Source organism: Nymphaea colorata, chromosome 5 (genome assembly GCF_008831285.2).
Source record: "Nymphaea colorata isolate Beijing-Zhang1983 chromosome 5, ASM883128v2, whole genome shotgun sequence".
In the NCBI taxonomy this organism is placed as follows: domain Eukaryota; kingdom Viridiplantae; phylum Streptophyta; class Magnoliopsida; order Nymphaeales; family Nymphaeaceae; genus Nymphaea; species Nymphaea colorata.
This window is the reverse complement of record NC_045142.1, coordinates 12,824,665-12,842,189: the sequence shown is the minus strand read 5'-3', so window position 1 is coordinate 12,842,189 and position 17,525 is coordinate 12,824,665. Positions and strand designations below refer to the sequence as shown.

The following is a 17,525-nucleotide window of genomic DNA, read 5'->3' as shown; positions in this document are numbered from 1 at the left end:
TGAAACTTTGTTTTTATTTTCACCAATGCAAGTCGACTCTCCACCAATGAAGACACTCGATATCTTCGAGACAAGTTAATCATAAATATGATTGGAAATAAGCTGAATGTGTCGACAAATGAAGATGTTAGAAAAGACCACAGAAATCTTTTAAAAAGGAAAGCAAGAGGAGGATCACGAAGGGGGTTGGTACAATGAGCAGGTTGAAAGGCCACCAACATGTAAGTTGAAGCATAATGAAAGTAACGTGAGACACTCAAACACCAAAGTAAATAGTATATCACAAATGATAAGGGTTGGATGAGGAGTTTGGCCTACACACACTTAATGCGCACACACTTAATGCGCGAGGATGACGCTCAAACATGGGAGGCCAAACTGCGGGTCGACCGACCTGTTCTTGCACTGGAGTCAAACACGCAACTTGGTCTCCCTTGTTCGGCTTTGGCCTCAAGATTGTGCCCCTTCCGTGGCCTCAATCGTCGCGCTCTTGCTGTTAGTCTACCCTCCGTCATTGTCCACTCTAATGCCCTCTCTTTACTTTTTGAATAAGCCCGAGAGGTTTCATGAAGAAGAATCGCTAATCGCTTCGCTCTTTCGTGTAGTTTTCAGAATTTCGAGATTTCCGCTGCAACTGGAACTAATCGCACTTTTGAGCGGAAATGGTGAAGTTTCCCTTTTGCTGTTTGACTTCTCATTATCGGTTTCAAATGCCTGATCTCGTTCGCTTTCCTAAAAATTGTTTCTGCACAAAATCCCTTGTCCCTTTTTAGTGCATCTCTCCGGCTAATCATTCTCTTCCATTCTTGGTGGATCTGGGATTTTCATTTCCCAGGGTGCTTTTTTGTTGCCGGTGCTCATTTCTGATCGAAGATTCTTTTATATTTCGCTTTTTTCCTGCATAATCGTTGACTTGTTTTTTTCCTTTGGTAAAACATTGCAACAGTGAGCGATGGAGAGCTCGCAAGATTTGTCCAACAGCGAAGCAAATCTTCATTGGCGAAAGGATAAAATAATGGAGCCGTGTTGCTCTTCAACCACGGTCAGTTCGGAGGCGAATGACCAGTCATCTGCAGGAGGCTACAGACAGCGGTCTACACGTGCAGTTGTTGGCGGTGGAAAAGGTACTCTGCGAACTGTTTTTCTGCGTCGTTGGGTTCTTTCTTCTAATTCTTTTGTTTTGATGGGTCCTCTTGCTTGACGGGGCTTTCGGGAGAACCTTTTCATTTTTTAACCCTTTGGTGTTCTGCTGCATTAGTGCATGGTGTGTTTGGTTGTAACTCGTTCACGCTTTTGACTTAGACAATAGCAAGATTGCTTTGTTACTCTTGGTCTAATTCACTGAGGCCTGCCCAGTCACAGTTGTTTGCCTATATGAACTAGTCAACTATAAGCTACCCTTTCCTTTTTGTTTACGTGCGCAGATACTTTTTCAAGCTCGCTCCTCGACGTTGTAATTTCTCTATTGAGAATTCGCTTTATTCATGTTCTAGCGACCTCAGCAATGCTATAATTCCTTTTACAGGCTCATCAGGTTGAGTAATTGTTCTTGTTGTAATCCGGGGATACCAAATCTTCTGCTCGAACCACGAAAACAAAAGTTTTTCACGGTCCTATACGAGGGCATTCAACCAACATAATTCATGATGAAGGATCCCCATCTGAAAGAGAAGCAACAGCATAATCTGGGAGATGATCCACAGCATCAGAAGGGTTCAACCATCTGAACCCAAGAGTGTGTGTGTGTGTGTGTATATATATATATATATATATATATATAGGCCTGCTTAACTTCCAGATTGTATGAGCCTTGGAAACCTAGAATGGCCATTGTGTTTGATTGGCATAAGTCGGAGAGTTAAAAAGGTTAGAATTGCTAAATGACACAAAAGTGAAGGCAAAAAGAAAGGGTCGACGACAAACTGGTCCCCTCTCTCCCCAAGTTCTCTCCACATTCATGGTCGACCCTCTTCTGCATTCTCTTCAGCCCCTTCTTTCCTCCACCATCCCCTTAGATGTTGAACCCATTTTAGTGAATGACAATGAGTAGAATGTTTTAGCTTTCTCTATCTTGTATTTTGACTGGCAAGATGGGGTTAGGCACACCTTGACCTGAACATTTCATGGTATTACAAATCTAGACTAGATGGTAGCCAGTCTGGGAGTTTGTCCCTCCAACTTCTTGGAACGGCAATCATGCCAACACATGCATGCTTCTCTGCCATCATGTTGTTTTGCTTGTAAGTAGCTTTACATTACACCTCCAAGCTTGATCAGCTTCTCAAATAAGTCAGATATAGTACCCTCTGAAGCTTGTCTTCCTTCAGCCTGATCCTTTTGGGACATTTAGAATGGGAATAGATTGTTGGCGTTGAGCAGCTTTAAGATCTTATCAGGCACTCCAGTTCCTATTATTCGTAGAATCATAGAAGATTAGAATCTTCTTTGAGGAGGGATCCAACATAAATCAAAATTGAGTTGCAACAATCCTGATAGTGAAACTGCTCATCCGTTTCTCCTATTTTCTGAAAATGTCAAGCGGCATCAATTCTCAACAAACTGCATTAATTGAATGCAAGAAAGCTATGTTTTAAAGACTTAAGTGAGTCATGAAGCGATGCTTAACCCGATTGGTGATATCATATGCATGAACCTTATTTGTGCAAACATTTTCAAACAACTCCCAAAATTTTCTTACAGTACTCTGAAAAACAGCCAGCAATTTTTTTTTTTGTTTAATTAGATTAGAAGCTTCCTCTTACTTTTTCAGCTCTTTAGCAGACATCTGAAAAAGGAGCACACCTTTCACCAAATAGAAATAGCAAATTCATGTTGAACAAACAAATGATTGACATCTCCACTGCTCTATAAAGAACACCTAAACAAATGAAGCAGAGAACATGGAGAAGAAATGCAAAACGAGAAATCACTACAGGAGAAGAAGAACAACAAGTCAACATTGTTGCTTTTCTCTTGGAGCACACACAATTGAAGAAAGAAAGAAAAATTAAAAAGGTTACCTGGGATGAGTGTGCTTGTTAGAGAAAGTTGCTGCCTTGATGGAGAAGGTTGCTGGAAATCAAAGATAGCTTAGATGCCGGAGGATTTTGCAGGCAATAGGAGAATGGTCTTTGACTCTTGAAGGCTGTTTACCATATTTGTACACAATGAACTAAAAAAAAAGCCCTAAATTTTGGATGATTATGCCTATGGACTTAGTCAAGCATCAGACTCGTCTTGACTAAGTCAAGGCTACACTAAATGCACACTTGCACCTGAATTTTGTCCACTCGATTGTGGTGCCTATGCCAAGTCCTTGTAACCTAACAATCCTGAGAGCAGAATAATTTTGCCTCTGACCACACCAATTTCAACCATCTACATAGCCTCTCCATCACTGGCAGGAATGAGTAAGTAGAAAATTAGATTCCCTTATCTAATCGGTCTCGAGCTCCTAAACGGGTTACTTGTTTTTCCATTGATAGCCACAAAGAAGTCCACTGTACAAGCACATTCTATAATGTGGTCTTGCCACTTCTAAAAAACCAGAAAAAGTGAGAAGTTGGGAATATAGTTGGAAAACTTGGTGAATTCACTCACGAGTTGCCCTCATCAACTTAGATTTTCAAGGGAGTCAATTGCCAAGGGATTGGGTCATATGTCATTTATTGACCCAAATGCAACCGAATCCTAGAGGACTTGATCTGGATCAGCCAAATCAGTTGAATCTGCTCCACATTGGCCTTCAACATCAATTCAAACTCAACTCAATATCACTGACAAATAAACTATAGTTGTATAATAAAAAAAAATTAATTTAATGCATGTTTTTTTGAGTTGTTCTTGCTTTGGAGCACCGTCAGTCTGTCACAGATATCAAGGGATCATCGAAAATCTCACGATATTTACAAGAAAAACAAGTAAAACAGAAATATCGAGAAAACCTCACGAGATTTTTATGATCTTGGCAAAAATGAATCTTGCATTTTTTTGTGTTTTTTTTCATAATTTTTCTATGATTTTTTTGGCAAACTTATTATTTTTTTTCATTTATTTTATTTTCTCTAATTTTTATGATTTTTATTTTTCACAAATTTGTCGATATTTTTCCCATAATTTCCCCAAGAAAGACTTCATTGAAAAATACCTGAGAAAAACCTCACTGATACTTTCTCGCGGACCATATTTTTGACAATGTTTTGGAATTATGTTTTGTAAACTATTGTTATTTGATTGTATTTACTTGACTACTTGCTTGTTATTTTATACAACTACATCATCATTTTATAGCAAAAGACATACCATAAGAATTTATCACCTGGGGTTGACCCATAGGAGTTGGCCTAGTCAACTCGTTGATCCATGAAATAGTAGTCAGGTGATCTGAGTCCATTGACAGGCTTGCCAAGTATGGCCGAGGAAAGACCAATCATCCCTGACTTGGCTTCAGGAAAATCTGATTTGAATAGGAAATGCTTTCATTTGCTTCTTCTTAATGGGTGCACCATCGCATGAGTGATGTTGTTGCTTTCCTGAATAGGAAATGCAGCTGGGTAGGTTGTGTCCTTGACACAGCCTGAACATGGTCAACCTACATCGGATGCGGTCAATGCACCATGGCCATATCCATCCTTTTTTAGACTCAAAGTTCACCAAGTCCATTTTTGTCCATTAATTAAGTTTTTTTTCTTCTCTCATAAGGGTACTTTTGGGGCAAATGACACAGTTCCACCATTCTTAAAGCAACCCCCCTAGCTGCCCATTCACCTAGCTGGTTGACCACCTCACTACCTAAATCAATAGTCACTGGTTGCTTTCAGAGCACCATACAACCATCTGATACCCATCCAATAAAGAGCTGCTCAAAACCAATGCCAAAACACAAAAGAAGAAGAAAAAATGCATATCTTAGTGGGTGAGATCTGTAGGTGCATATGTTGTGCACACATACTATTGGTACTGCAATTTATATTCTTATTGGAATAGAAGCTGGTCTTGAACGTTTTTGTGCATGAGGTTTCTGGTTAAAGAACACTTGACTTTTTTGGCTGGTTGATCTGCATATCCAAAACCCTCCTTGATGAGCATGTCATATTATTGCTTGCATTAATTCTATGCTTCATCAAAATACCAAAACGATTTTGGACTATCTCTTGTAAGACAAATAGAATCTGAAAAAGTTTAAGAAACTTTTGTTGGTTCAATATTTTATATGGTACACAAATAATGAGATAGTAGCTCTCTAAGCGCAAGTTGTATTTCTTTAATTATGATGCATCAGTTGTATATCTTCAAGTTTTAAGCCATAAACGGCATACCAATAGCAGCTCAGAAATTGTTTTTTGCTTTATTTTTTAGTTGGTAATAATGGTTTCAATCATTACTTTGCAGTGCCAAATCAGGATATATTGTGTCATAACATAATATCAACTAGGATATTTTTAACAGTCAATTAATGAAACTAAGTTTCGGAGCTAAACCTGGTTTGATATCCAAAATCAGGTTTAAAACCTGGGGTTTTTGGTGTCATCCAAGTACAGAGATTAGTCAGTGACAGATTATTTAGTCATCTGGAAGTAAGAGCAGAAGTCATGATCCTTTTTGTTCTGTTGCTTGAATGTTGTGAGACATCTTGAATTTAAAAACTGATTTACAAGGTCATTTTTTTCTTGATGAAATAAATTTAATGTGCCAACATTTTGTTCAACTCCTTTGGTTTTCCTGCATTATTTTTAGTTTAATGTAGTATTCAGCTAACTGTTTTCTGAGATATAATTTTCTGATTGTACCTGTTTTTTGTTTAGGTGCAGATGTTATATTTTGGAAATGGAGGGGGGTACCATTTGCCATCATAATTGTAGCAACAATTGCTTGGTTACTTTTTGAACGTTCAGGATTGTCTTTTGTATCAGTTTGCTCTGATGTTCTATTGGTTTTAGTTGTGGTCCTCTTTATACGAGCAAACGGTGCTGTTCTCTTGAACAAGTAGGGCTTTGACATTGATTACTCTTGGTTCCGTGTGTTTCTTGGCATTATGTATTATTGATGTTTCTTTTCTCTTCCTTTGTCATTTCTCCTTGACAGACAACTTCAGCCACTGCCAGAATTAGTCTTATCAGAAGACATGGTGAATAATGCCGCTGCTTTTTTTCGTGTTAAAATAAACTATATGTGTTTAATGGCCCATGATATTACTCTTGGAAAGGATTTCAAGATCTTTTTCAAGGTATTTAGCAACTAGACACAGCTCACAAATATTTTTTTATTTTTTTTCAATATTTTGTTGTTTATATGTGTAGTTTCTTACTAATGGTAGATATTTATTATCTGGTAGGTGGTATTCTGCCTGTGGCTACTGTCAATTCTTGGGGGCTCTTTTTCTTTCTTTACCTTGGCATACATTGGTAAGGAACATCCATTGCTTGTTCAAAAATTTTTCCTGTTATTATTTTCCTTTTTCTCATTTCCTATTCTTCAATTTTAAATTTTAAATTTTGTGTTATCTTCTTAAAGGAATTGGTCAGATTGGTTTGTCTCTACATTCCATGCATCAAAATAGGAATGTGAATGTGGTCATTAACTCAGTTTGGTTTGGTGGAAGTAAATCTACCATGTGATATGGAAAAATCTTAGTATATTACCTTATGTTTTATTTTCTATGGTTGTCTTGTCTTGCAATCTTTTTGTTCTATTATCTTTCATTGCTCATATTTGGTTTCAGTTGTTCTGATAATAGCATGAAAAGCAATAGCAAAGGAGAAGCAAGACTGGCCTGTGTAGAAAGACTTGCTTGTTTCTTTCTTGCCATGCTTTAAATTTTTGGATGCATTCATGATGGACTACTTATGAAAGGATATCTGTTAAATCATGCATTCAGTGCCATCTATGTTTTTCAAAGAGGTCAGAATAATGTTCTAGATGATGCTGAAATTTAGTGAATATTTGATGAGTTTGTCCCAGCAATAGACTTTCCAGCATCACAAATACACTTCCCTACTCAATGAGAAATGGGCATACTTTTGAGCATGTTTGAACTTTGAAGTAATCTAGGGACTCTTGCCTTTCTGTGTTTTTTGGGTTCATTGTAATCATCGTGGAGCCTAATTGCAACCGCATGGAGCTGGTTTTAAGGAGTCGTATTTCCTATTAATATTACACAGACGTGCCTAAAAAGCAGCTGGTGTTCATATGTACATACCAAGTTTATGTTTATGAAGATTATTACATATACGTATGTGAACAATAATATATTCATATATTGTGTATAGGTTAAATGTGTGTTTATTTTTTACTTCTGTTTTTAGATTTTGTTTTTGTATTATTTTCTGATTTTGTTTTGTTCAATATTGGATCTTGACCATGGTTGACTAGCAATTGTCTAGCCCCAACTGCTCCATTTCAAGTTGTTGGGAGCTAGCCAATGGCTTGCTCCCTACTTTGCTGGTTGTATATATAGGGGGCAGAACCATCTTCTAACTTGAATGGTCTTCTAAACATTTTATGATCAATCCTGTTGATTACTTTTTATCTTTTGTATTGTGCCTTACTAGTACTACATTATCAGCTATGTCACACGGACACTCCTATTGGAGTGAAGTACCAGTGCCGTCACCAGTTGGCACAGGTAATGGTACTGCCTCGGACACTGATTGGGTGCAGGGTTGACCGTTTCAGGTGCAGTCAATGCCCCTCAGGTTAAATCTGTCCAATTTTGGTCTTGGTCAAAGTTGACTGAGTCCAAAATCGTCCAAATTTTAGTTTTTTTTTTTTTTTTTTTTTTTTTGGAACAAACTATGCATGTATGCTGGTTTTTGGTCTGTTTTCCCAACATCTTCTATACTTTGTCCTGCCAGTTCCTTTTGCTGCTCTGCTTGTACAATTCTCCTCTTTAACCTATTTGTTTTCCGTTCTGTTAAGATCTAATATATACATGTGTGTGTGTGTGTGTGTATCTTCTTGTACCCAATATTTTTTAAAGTACTTCGCACCTGCACTCATACCAGCATCTATGCCCATACCTATATTACATAGATTGTGAGAGTGCATTAGGGATTGGCCTTGACTGCTATTACTCCCTTTGTCTTTGATCTATTGTTGGGCCTATCTTGTGAGGTTTTTTGTATGGTATCATAGCTTAGTCCGGTTTATAGAGGTATTGACAAGTTCGTGCTAATTGAAGGAAGTTCTAGTTTGAGATACTCTATTGTTCAAGTTCTTAAGGGCTTCTTCAGTAAGTGATTTTATTCAATAAAACTCCAATGACACCAACTTTGTCACCACCTTCAAGATTGGTAGGAACAACTGGACTGTTTAGATGGAACATTCCAGGCATACATAAAACTGTTTAGGTGGTACATTTCAGACATACATAATACGTCTAGGCCTTTGGGGATACATATGAGGTGCAATTTTTGAATTATACTTAAATTAGTCAAGGTTGATAGTGAAGCAGAAAGTACCTAGATGGAGAAGAAAGGCAAAATGCCCTAGGTGATTGATTGATCACTATAAAAATCTTTGACGAGCAAGAAATGAAAAATCCAAAAATTTTAACTTGCACAATTAGTTGTATTGAACTTAAAAAATTCTCTAGTTTCATTTGTTATAAAAACGCTAGAGGCTTGGAAATGTTTAAAGGATATGTTCACCCAAAATCATATCTCCAAATACTAGAGAAATTAATAAAATAAAAGTGTGAGAGACTAGTTTTTGGAGTTGTCATTGATCTGGAATGAATCATTTCAACTTGAGCCAAATGGTTTGGAAATTGGAACAGGGCGGGAGGGTGAATTGCCACTGTAATGAGATAGCGAGAATCAAGTTGAGGAAAAATCGTCATTTTTTATAAGAATTCATACTTGAGTTTGAACCAGTTAGGGCTTTTCATTTATTTGTAATTTTCACTTCCACATAGTCATGAAATTCTCACTAAATTTAATAGGGCAGAGGCATGGCCTTTAATGAATAAAAGTGTGCCTTTCCCAAGCCCGAAATGAATTATCCCTCCTAAAAGGATTATTTTGGAATGTGTTAATGTATGCAAGTGGCTTATCTTTGCTCAACTATCATCTTTTTTTTTTTTATTGGATCATGGAGGCATCGGGTTCGACTCTTGTTAGCCCCAATTTTGCGGTTGTGCTAGAATGAGTGAAAGAGAATGCCCACTTGTCGGAAGTGAGTAGGCAATTTCTCCTTGACAAAAAAAAGGACGAGGCATATGGCCACTTCTATTCTTAGGCATTGCGCCTCAAATAGACTAGGCATCTTAATTCATGCCTTATTCACCTGCACAAGTCTTGAGAGAAGCTGAGTTTGATGTCACTCCAGGAAAACGTTCTGTTGTTAACTTGAGGCCGAAGGCTCACTTCTTTTCTTTGTAAGTACAGTCCTCTCTTGGACTGGTATTCATTAAACAGTTTTTTTTTTCCAAGTCCCTTCACTGTTTGCTTTTTGAGTGAAATGTGCTGCAAAAATCATGCATTAAGAAAAGTGTTAGGAGTAATACACTGGACCATTGGAGCAGAAAATGTGCCATCTGAAAAGGAAAGCCTTTTAACACCCTCGCTTTTGTGACCCATGCTTGATGAAATAAACACAACAAGAATAACCAGTTCAAGGGTAAGCGCTGTTGGATAGAAGACTACCGGTTACTACATGACACCTTTCTTTGCCTGACATACTTGGCTGTTTTTGTAGAGTTAGCCGTCTTGACGACTATAGCCATGTACCATCTTGGATTGTTATGCTTCATGGATATCTCCAGGTGTTGTCACCAAAAACCATAGCTGATAAGATACTTGGAGTACTGTCACATGGGTACTGGTCAGTACTGGTGCTGGTGTGAGTGCTGGTACTGGTACGAGTGTGAAACACATTTACATGCACCAAACAATGAGATTTGAAACAAAATTATCCATGCTTCCATAGTCCACACTTATGTATGTACACAAACAAAGAACCCATGCGATCTTTGTAGTCCTTTTCAAACAAAAAACAAACTGAAAGATTAGTGAAACTGCAAAACTATGAAGGAAACTTAGGAAAATAAGAGGAGATGCTGAGAAAGAGAATGAGGCAGAGATATAGAGAAACAAGGATCTTGAAAAAGGAAAAAACTGAGAAAACAAAAGAAAACAGCAAATGGATTTTTTTTTGGAGCATAGGCAATCAAAGAATGGAAAAAAAACTGACAAATCTGTTTGGAGAAAAGTGCCTTCACTGGAAAGAGCTGCCGTCTCGCCAGAGAATGCTGCTGCTCACCTAACGTCGCAAATCAAAGTTGGGTAATATGCTGAAGGTTTCTGTTGCACAGAACAGCCTTTAAAAGTGGAAGTCAAGGCTGTTCACTGCTAAACTTTAAAAAGGAAAAAGATAACTCCCCCTTCCTACGCATGTTGGGTAGCCTTTAGCTCCAATAGATTGGGAAACCAAGGGATGCCTTGTTTTGAGCATATATGAAGGCACTAAGCAGGAGCTGTGGTCTCTAGTGCTATTAAAACCTATGATTGTTAGCAGGAAAAGAAGCTTTGCTGGATATTCAATATCAAAAGTTCTTTTACCAAGGACAAGGAATATCCGAATTGGACAGGAAGGATGGTTTTCAAGGAGCTCTACTGATAGATTAAGAAGATAGACGAAGGGGCAGTGGCTATAAGCTCTCCTCCAACATAGCTGGCAAATTAAGGCTATTGAGAAGGGCCTTTTCCTTTTTTGATTGAGTGTTTCTAAGATCGCCTGGCATTCTAACTACATAAGGGATGCAACAGCAGTAGTGGTATCAACATTTTAAATCAAGTCGTGCTAACTACATTGTCTAAAGATAAGGAAGGCAAACTCTTGTGCAACTGAAGCAAGGAAGCTGTATTGAACCCTATCGGCACAACTACAACAATATCAAAAGAAAGGAAAATAAATGGGTGGTGAGACATAAACGTTCTTGAGAGGGAGGCACAAGCTTCTGATCAAACTTAGGTATTCCAAAAGAGAAGCTTCTAATCTTGTCATATATATAATGATATTTATGAATATTACATGTTTACAATGTTTAATATAGCTTTCAAAATTTATTATTATTTATTTTTCTAGCTTAATCTTTTTTTATATGTTTTTTGTTTTAAAATGTATACTTACTAATGTATTTTGTAAAAATTTATTTATTGAACATTGGAAGGTATGATATTTATTCTTTTACTTACAATGAGATTTTTGAAAGTATTTTTTAATTTTGAATACAAGATAGCAGTAACTTTGTAATAATAATAGCAACAAAATGAGAAATTGGTGCTTTCTAGGTCCTAATTTCTAAAGACAACTCAGTAACATACAATGGGTTTCTCAAAATGAAAATCCTTTCCAAAGCTCTTAAATATGAGCCTAATTACCAAAGGCTTAAAGTTTTTAGGTCTGATGCTACGTTTTGAATAACAAAGAAGATAAGTTGCACCAAAGTTTATTCCATGGGCTTTTATTGGATATTCAGAAGTTTAAAAGGGTTATCAGTCTTATAATGTTAGAAAATGACATTAATTATTTCGAGAATGCAAGTGTTTCAAAAAATAAATAGACCTTGGGGATGTAAAATATAAGAATGAGTTAATTGATTATTTTTTTGTTTGAATTTCTCTCTAGCTACTAAAATAATAATCACATATTTTATTTTACCAAGTAAATTGAAGAACCAATTGTTGACACTATAAGAGATTGAAATTATCCTTTAGAAAGCTGAAAACAGAAAAAGAATCAACAATTAGATTTAAAATTACCAAACTATTCTTAGAACTTAGAAGATTGGAGAATGCCAGGGTACCTAATAAGTTTGTCCTTTATGATTCCCTTTACCTGTAGATGTAGAGCTTTCTACTTCCCACTTGCTGTTACTTAAACCAACTTGTATGATGGAAGCTAAGGGTCATCAAGAAATGAGAAGGCATGAACTTAAGAGATAAGGGTTCTAAACTTCTAAGACTTACTCATAGTAAAGGAAACCATTGGTTCTACATTGCTATATAAGGTAAAAAGCCAAGAGTAATAAGTTATTGGAAGAATACAAGGTTAGATTATGCACAAGTCAAGAATATGGAATAGATTATGTGAAAAATGTTGCTCCCTTGACTAGAATGACCACTATTAGAACATAGTTTCAGTTGTTTGAGTTATCCAAATAGTTGGCTGTCAGGATCTGGTTGCCTTGTTTTTGTGTGTGTGTGTGTAATTACGATTCATATTGTGTGTATTATTTAGAGGTATGCTGATCAACCATTGCATGTTAAGTATTTACCTTTTCAGTGCATATGTTGGTATGGTTAGTGCAGTCGGATATGCTTCTAGTCTTTAGTTGGTAGAAAAGATCGACAGCCTTATCTGAGGATATTTGTGATATTTGTACTATGGCCTTTCATCACTTGAAATTTTGATGGTGCAGGAACTATATTTGCAGTCACAATACCTGCATTGTATAGTAAGTATGAGGATCATGTTGGTAGATATGCTGGAATGGTGCACAGAGAGATCTTAAAGCATTACAGAAAGGTGGATGAAAGTATTATCAGTAGATTGCCTAGGAGCCTCTCCAAGCATAAAGTTACATAGTCTATATTCAACTTAAGTCAATTTCACGAAAAAATATGCATTGCATATGTGTTAAATACTCCGTAGATTCCAGTCCTCATGCAACATAACAATGGTCTTCTCCAAGGGATATAAAATCACATTTTCCAACAGATGTTGTCTACAGCGAGTACTAGAAAATGCAGCTGGTGCACACGGTGCATTTTCATGATGTGCTACTCAGTTTCCTTGTTTTTAGTTTCACATTTCCAAAATAAGAGTTACAAAAGCAGAAATAATATCTATTTCTGATGTTGGCCCGTATCGTGAAGTAGTTAATCTTATATCCACTATTAGGTTCCTTCTGTTCTTCTGGAATTCCGCACTGTTTGTGCAATAACCAAGTTTCCCTTCTGATAGTTTTTACTATTTCATATCTTCTCAAACTCTACTAAAGACGGTTTGAGTTCACGATGTTTTAGACGGGGAAGTTGCTTGCTATCGGTTTAGCATGCTGGCCAACATTAAACTGTTCACGAAGACAATTTTGAATCATGTTCATTTAATTTTGAAATTTCTCCCTCTGGTCCAATGTTGTAAAGAAGGTACCTTAATCCGTATGGATCGGGCCAACAGAGGCAGTCTATCGTAACATATTGCATTTTTTTTAAATTTAACAAAAAAGTAAAATAGAGAAAAATGAAGAAAAACATGTAACACAAAGATACGCTTGTAGAAATGACCATTCATCAATTTAACGTGACATGAGCTTAATGTTAAGTCTTATATTCCCAGGGTGAACTTGTTCAATGCAAATAACAAATGGTAAGACATTTTCAACTGCAGGAAATTCGGGGACAAAAACATCTCTTTCTTAAACTGCAAATCAAACATCCACAGGCAAAACTAACATCAAATCAAACATCTTCTTCTCACTCAGCTCATAAGGGTGTACATGAGTCCGGTGAGGAGTGTTTTCAAAACCCAAAAGAAGAAAATAAGGGTTTCAGTGGGTTTTCACCTACCAACTCTGTATCCTAAATACAAATATAGGGTGTACCACACCACATGGCACGATACAAGGCCCGCCCGTAAGATACAAATGATACAGGTAGGATGCAACCTATATCCAACTCGGTGGGACTATCTTATCATAAACATTAATAGTTACAATGTGTATCATAAGATATGGCCACATATCATTGCTCCTATCAATATCTGATGGGTGTTATTTACTATAAGCGCAAAATTTCCAAAGGGAATACAACTAATTTATCAACCACATTAACAGATGAAGTTCCCAAAGCAAATGTTCCTAGGGGCGTAGCACAAATGGTGGGCTGATGAAAGTCCGAAGGTCAGTTCGATTCTTATGGGTGCTACTCTTTTGGACTACAAACGGTAGATGTGCGACTCTCAAATTGATGGGTGTCTCGTTTCTCACCTAGGTCTCAAAGCACTCTGTACCTCGGGGATTACGGGGAAAAAGAAGAGGGGTTTCTACCACTTTCGTGTATATCTCCCCCAAAATAAACTATAATTGCAATGTATGTTATTTATATTACACGCTTCATAGACGAGGCTGGCTCCAGCTGTAATATTTACCAAGAAGTTTAACTTCAATTTGCTTCTTAGAGTGCTGGACAGCGCAAGGAACGGTAGTAGATGTTGACCAGCGTCGCTTTATGGTAGGTTTAAAAAGCAATCTTCTGGATCTTTTGCTTTCGAAGTAGAGTGAAATGCCCATTGACGTGTCCTACGGATGGTCTGAAGTAGTGAGCAGTAGACTATTAGTTCTCTCCTTTGTGGGCACTTCGCTTCTCTCTGGGCATCCAGTCCCTTTCACCCCTTATTTTTGAGAACTCACAAGTAACATGTTGACTTGAAAAAACCAAAAGGAGTCACCGTGGTTAGGTTGTGAATCATATACGACCACTTTGGTAGGCATCAAAGCTGATAACGGAAACATGTTAATTTTTTGCTGACCGGGCCTTAAAGTTTCAAGCGAGAATTTGGAAGACTAACTAGTTATAAAAATATATCTGATTTGTGAAATAATTTGCGTTTGATTATTGTTTCATTTATACATTTTTGCCTGAGCATAACCATAAAGAGTGGGGGCCGTGTTGAACGAAGTTATATTTTTTAGAATAAGATAACCAATTGAGGAAAATGCGATCCTGAGATTGGTTAACCTGTTATACAGGGATGGACTTTAAGCATATGGAGTTGTTGATCATGAGGATGTCAAATTAGCAGTGCCTGCATACCAAAGAGACTTGAATATGCGTGCCCCACTAGCAGTGGCAGCACCAGGATTTTTTGGCTAAGGGCACTGAAGTCACAAGCCTACATCGGATGTGTGCATTCTATGTAATTTTTGACTCTTCACAATGTAATGATAAGCTCTTCCAATCAAATTTTCATGGGCTGGTAGGGGACCCCATATATCCCCGCCACTGCCCGCTAGTGTGTGGATGAATGTAAGATCATTTGATTGTACATGCGAACCATTGCTCCCCACTTCCTTCAGGGTGGATGATCCGGTTGTTTGTCAAGTCACATTTTTGAGAGGGTCTTCAAAAATGCCTTTGAGTAATAGATATATTGCCCATCTCTCTCTCTCTCTCTTGAGCACACACACACACACATGCATGGATGTACACACTTAGAGAGTTAAAATTATGGTTGTTGATGCAGCTTTTGCTTTGAAGTACTTTTAGAAAGATATTTTCATTAAAATAAGTAGAAGGGGCACATTCATTCAAATTAAAAGATAATTTTATGAAAATAAGGCAAAAAATGACATAAACCAATAGATAAGTATACATATCTCATGTGTTTAATATGACTGATCTGAATCTAAGTCAATTTCAAATATATTTGTCTGCATGTCAGTGGATCTAGATCTAACTTGATTTATACTATATATATGATTGCAACATGTACTTGTATGTAGTTATGAATTCATAAAATGATGAATATTTTTTGAATTGATATTAAGTCAGAGATGGATTATTGCATGTATAATGAATATAATAACAATGTTATACTATTCAATTTGCATTAGTTTGCAGATAGATTTATGCATGAATTGTGGCTGCAAAATGACATGGATGTGGATCTGTCTTGGTTTGGGACTTACAAATGTGTGTATTTGACTGTGATCTTGCTAAATTAAGGTTTGTTTAAATTTATATTTGATATCCATATTGTTGGCTCTAACAATTGCTGCATGTGAGTAATCATTGATTCTGATGATCCTTATTATACCAGCGATTGCAAATCAAGCATGCTATTTGAAATGTTTATATATGCTAAAAACCTGCGATACATGATTACATTTAGAAAGCATGCTCAAATTCCTGAACTAAGCAATGAATTCTTATAATGGTTAATGCAAAATCTAACCTGACATGCCTGGTCTGAACTGCTCATAGAGCAGGGTGACACGGTCTCTCGCGGCATGAGGAAGGCGCATGGGGTTTCTCTTCCACCTGGAGGGGGCCAAGCAGGCCAACGCCATTCAGGTTGTTTTGCCATGAGTTTTACTGTGTTTTAGGCATGGCACATTCCCCTATCACAAGATTTGGGGGCCATCAACCAACTTGTCCCTTTAAAGAACCGGTTCAATGAAGGAAGACAACAACCGATTTGTAAGTCTACTTCTTGCATGTGTTGAGGTCGATACATTGTAAATGTTATTAGTTGTTCTATTAAGCATTGGAATATAAAATATTGTGCGAAAAATACCGGTGTCATTTTCAAACATCACTCACATAATGCATGTGGTTAATTGACAAGAGAAACTAAATTATGATCACAAGCATGCCAACAGATAATAAACATTGCGTGCGTATGTACTTATATTAATGATACAATTGTTATAAGTACTTGGTACTATTAAATGTTTTATCCATGTGCACGTTTAATATTGAAATCATGCATTTCTTATCTTGATTTTGTGCATCCTGAGGCAAGTTTGATTTTTTAACATTTAATATGGTAGACATCGTACTTATAACTTGTCCAAGTTCTCACCCTCAATTTCTCTTTTTAGGTATCACGAATAGAAAGATGGTGATGATGTTGTTGTGATGTGATGATGGCCTGGTGTTGCCCAACCGATCCTCTTCATGATATGGGCTTTGTAACGTAAGGATTTTGGGTTGTAGCAATCTTTTGCACTATGTGCTTTTATGAAACATTGTCTTTGAAAAGGTAATCTAATTTATTATTTAAGCATTTATAGTTAATAATTAAATAGTAGATAATTAAAAATTAATTAGTAGCAGTGCCTACTTTGAATAATTGATGGTTTCAAAAGTTATTTCCGATGCAGTATAATTTAATTTAAATGAATTTTTAAAAAATTGCTTGAAAATTTGGGTCCTTACACAATGCTCTTGCTGGAGATCAAATGGAAATAAAGGTTCTTTCAATGCACTTCTCATTTGCATACACTTGGGCAAAACATAAGTATATTACCTAAAAGAGGCACAATTGTCCTGCCTAAAATACAATCTAATTGTGTGTCAAATCACCAATCACACCCATAGATAGCAAATGCTTAGATTGTGCTAAAGGACGCCCCTCTTAGCAATAAACACATAAAAACAAAGCAAATAAAGCAAACACACATGAAGTTTTCTAAAATGCTTCCTTCTCCCTATAGACTAAAAAAAATTACAATTTGACAAGGCAAAAACATTTGAAGTTTTCTTTCTTATAGAACTCTTTGGTTCAGGTCTACCCTAAATTCAAACTGAAATGTGAAACAAGCAAAAAAAATCCCCATTTTAACATAAATTTTGATGACTCACACGATCTACAAAAGCATGCATACAAACACAGGTTTTAAAATATATAATCATAGATAAATGGATGCAAAATGTGTTAAAATATATTGTTTTCATGCATTATCAAGTAATAATGTGAATATTTATCCACTTGGAATGTGGATCTTGTTATCTATAATC

The 17,525-nt window shown here is 36.7% G+C and overlaps 1 protein-coding gene across 4 annotated transcripts; it reads left to right on the top strand.

Annotated features, from left to right (window-relative positions):
• Nucleotides 1-400: 400 nt before the first annotated feature.
• On the top strand, nt 401-12,907 carry LOC116255037 (reticulon-like protein B16). 4 transcript variants are annotated; one of them, XM_031630752.2, is made up of 7 exons: nt 401-495; nt 606-665; nt 947-1,124; nt 5,805-5,985; nt 6,085-6,226; nt 6,335-6,404; nt 12,422-12,907. In XM_031630752.2, the coding sequence occupies exons 3-7, from the start codon at nt 953-955 to the stop codon at nt 12,586-12,588; spliced, it is 732 nt and encodes a 243-aa protein (XP_031486612.1). In that variant the 5' UTR covers nt 401-495; nt 606-665; nt 947-952; the 3' UTR covers nt 12,589-12,907. The 4 variants fall into 4 exon arrangements, with proteins under 4 accessions (XP_031486612.1, XP_031486614.1, XP_031486611.1 ...); XM_031630754.2 differs by lacking the exon at nt 401-495 and having other exon boundaries at nt 502-665; nt 5,811-5,985; XM_031630751.2 differs by lacking the exon at nt 401-495 and having other exon boundaries at nt 502-665.
• Nucleotides 12,908-17,525: the final 4,618 nt, after the last annotated feature.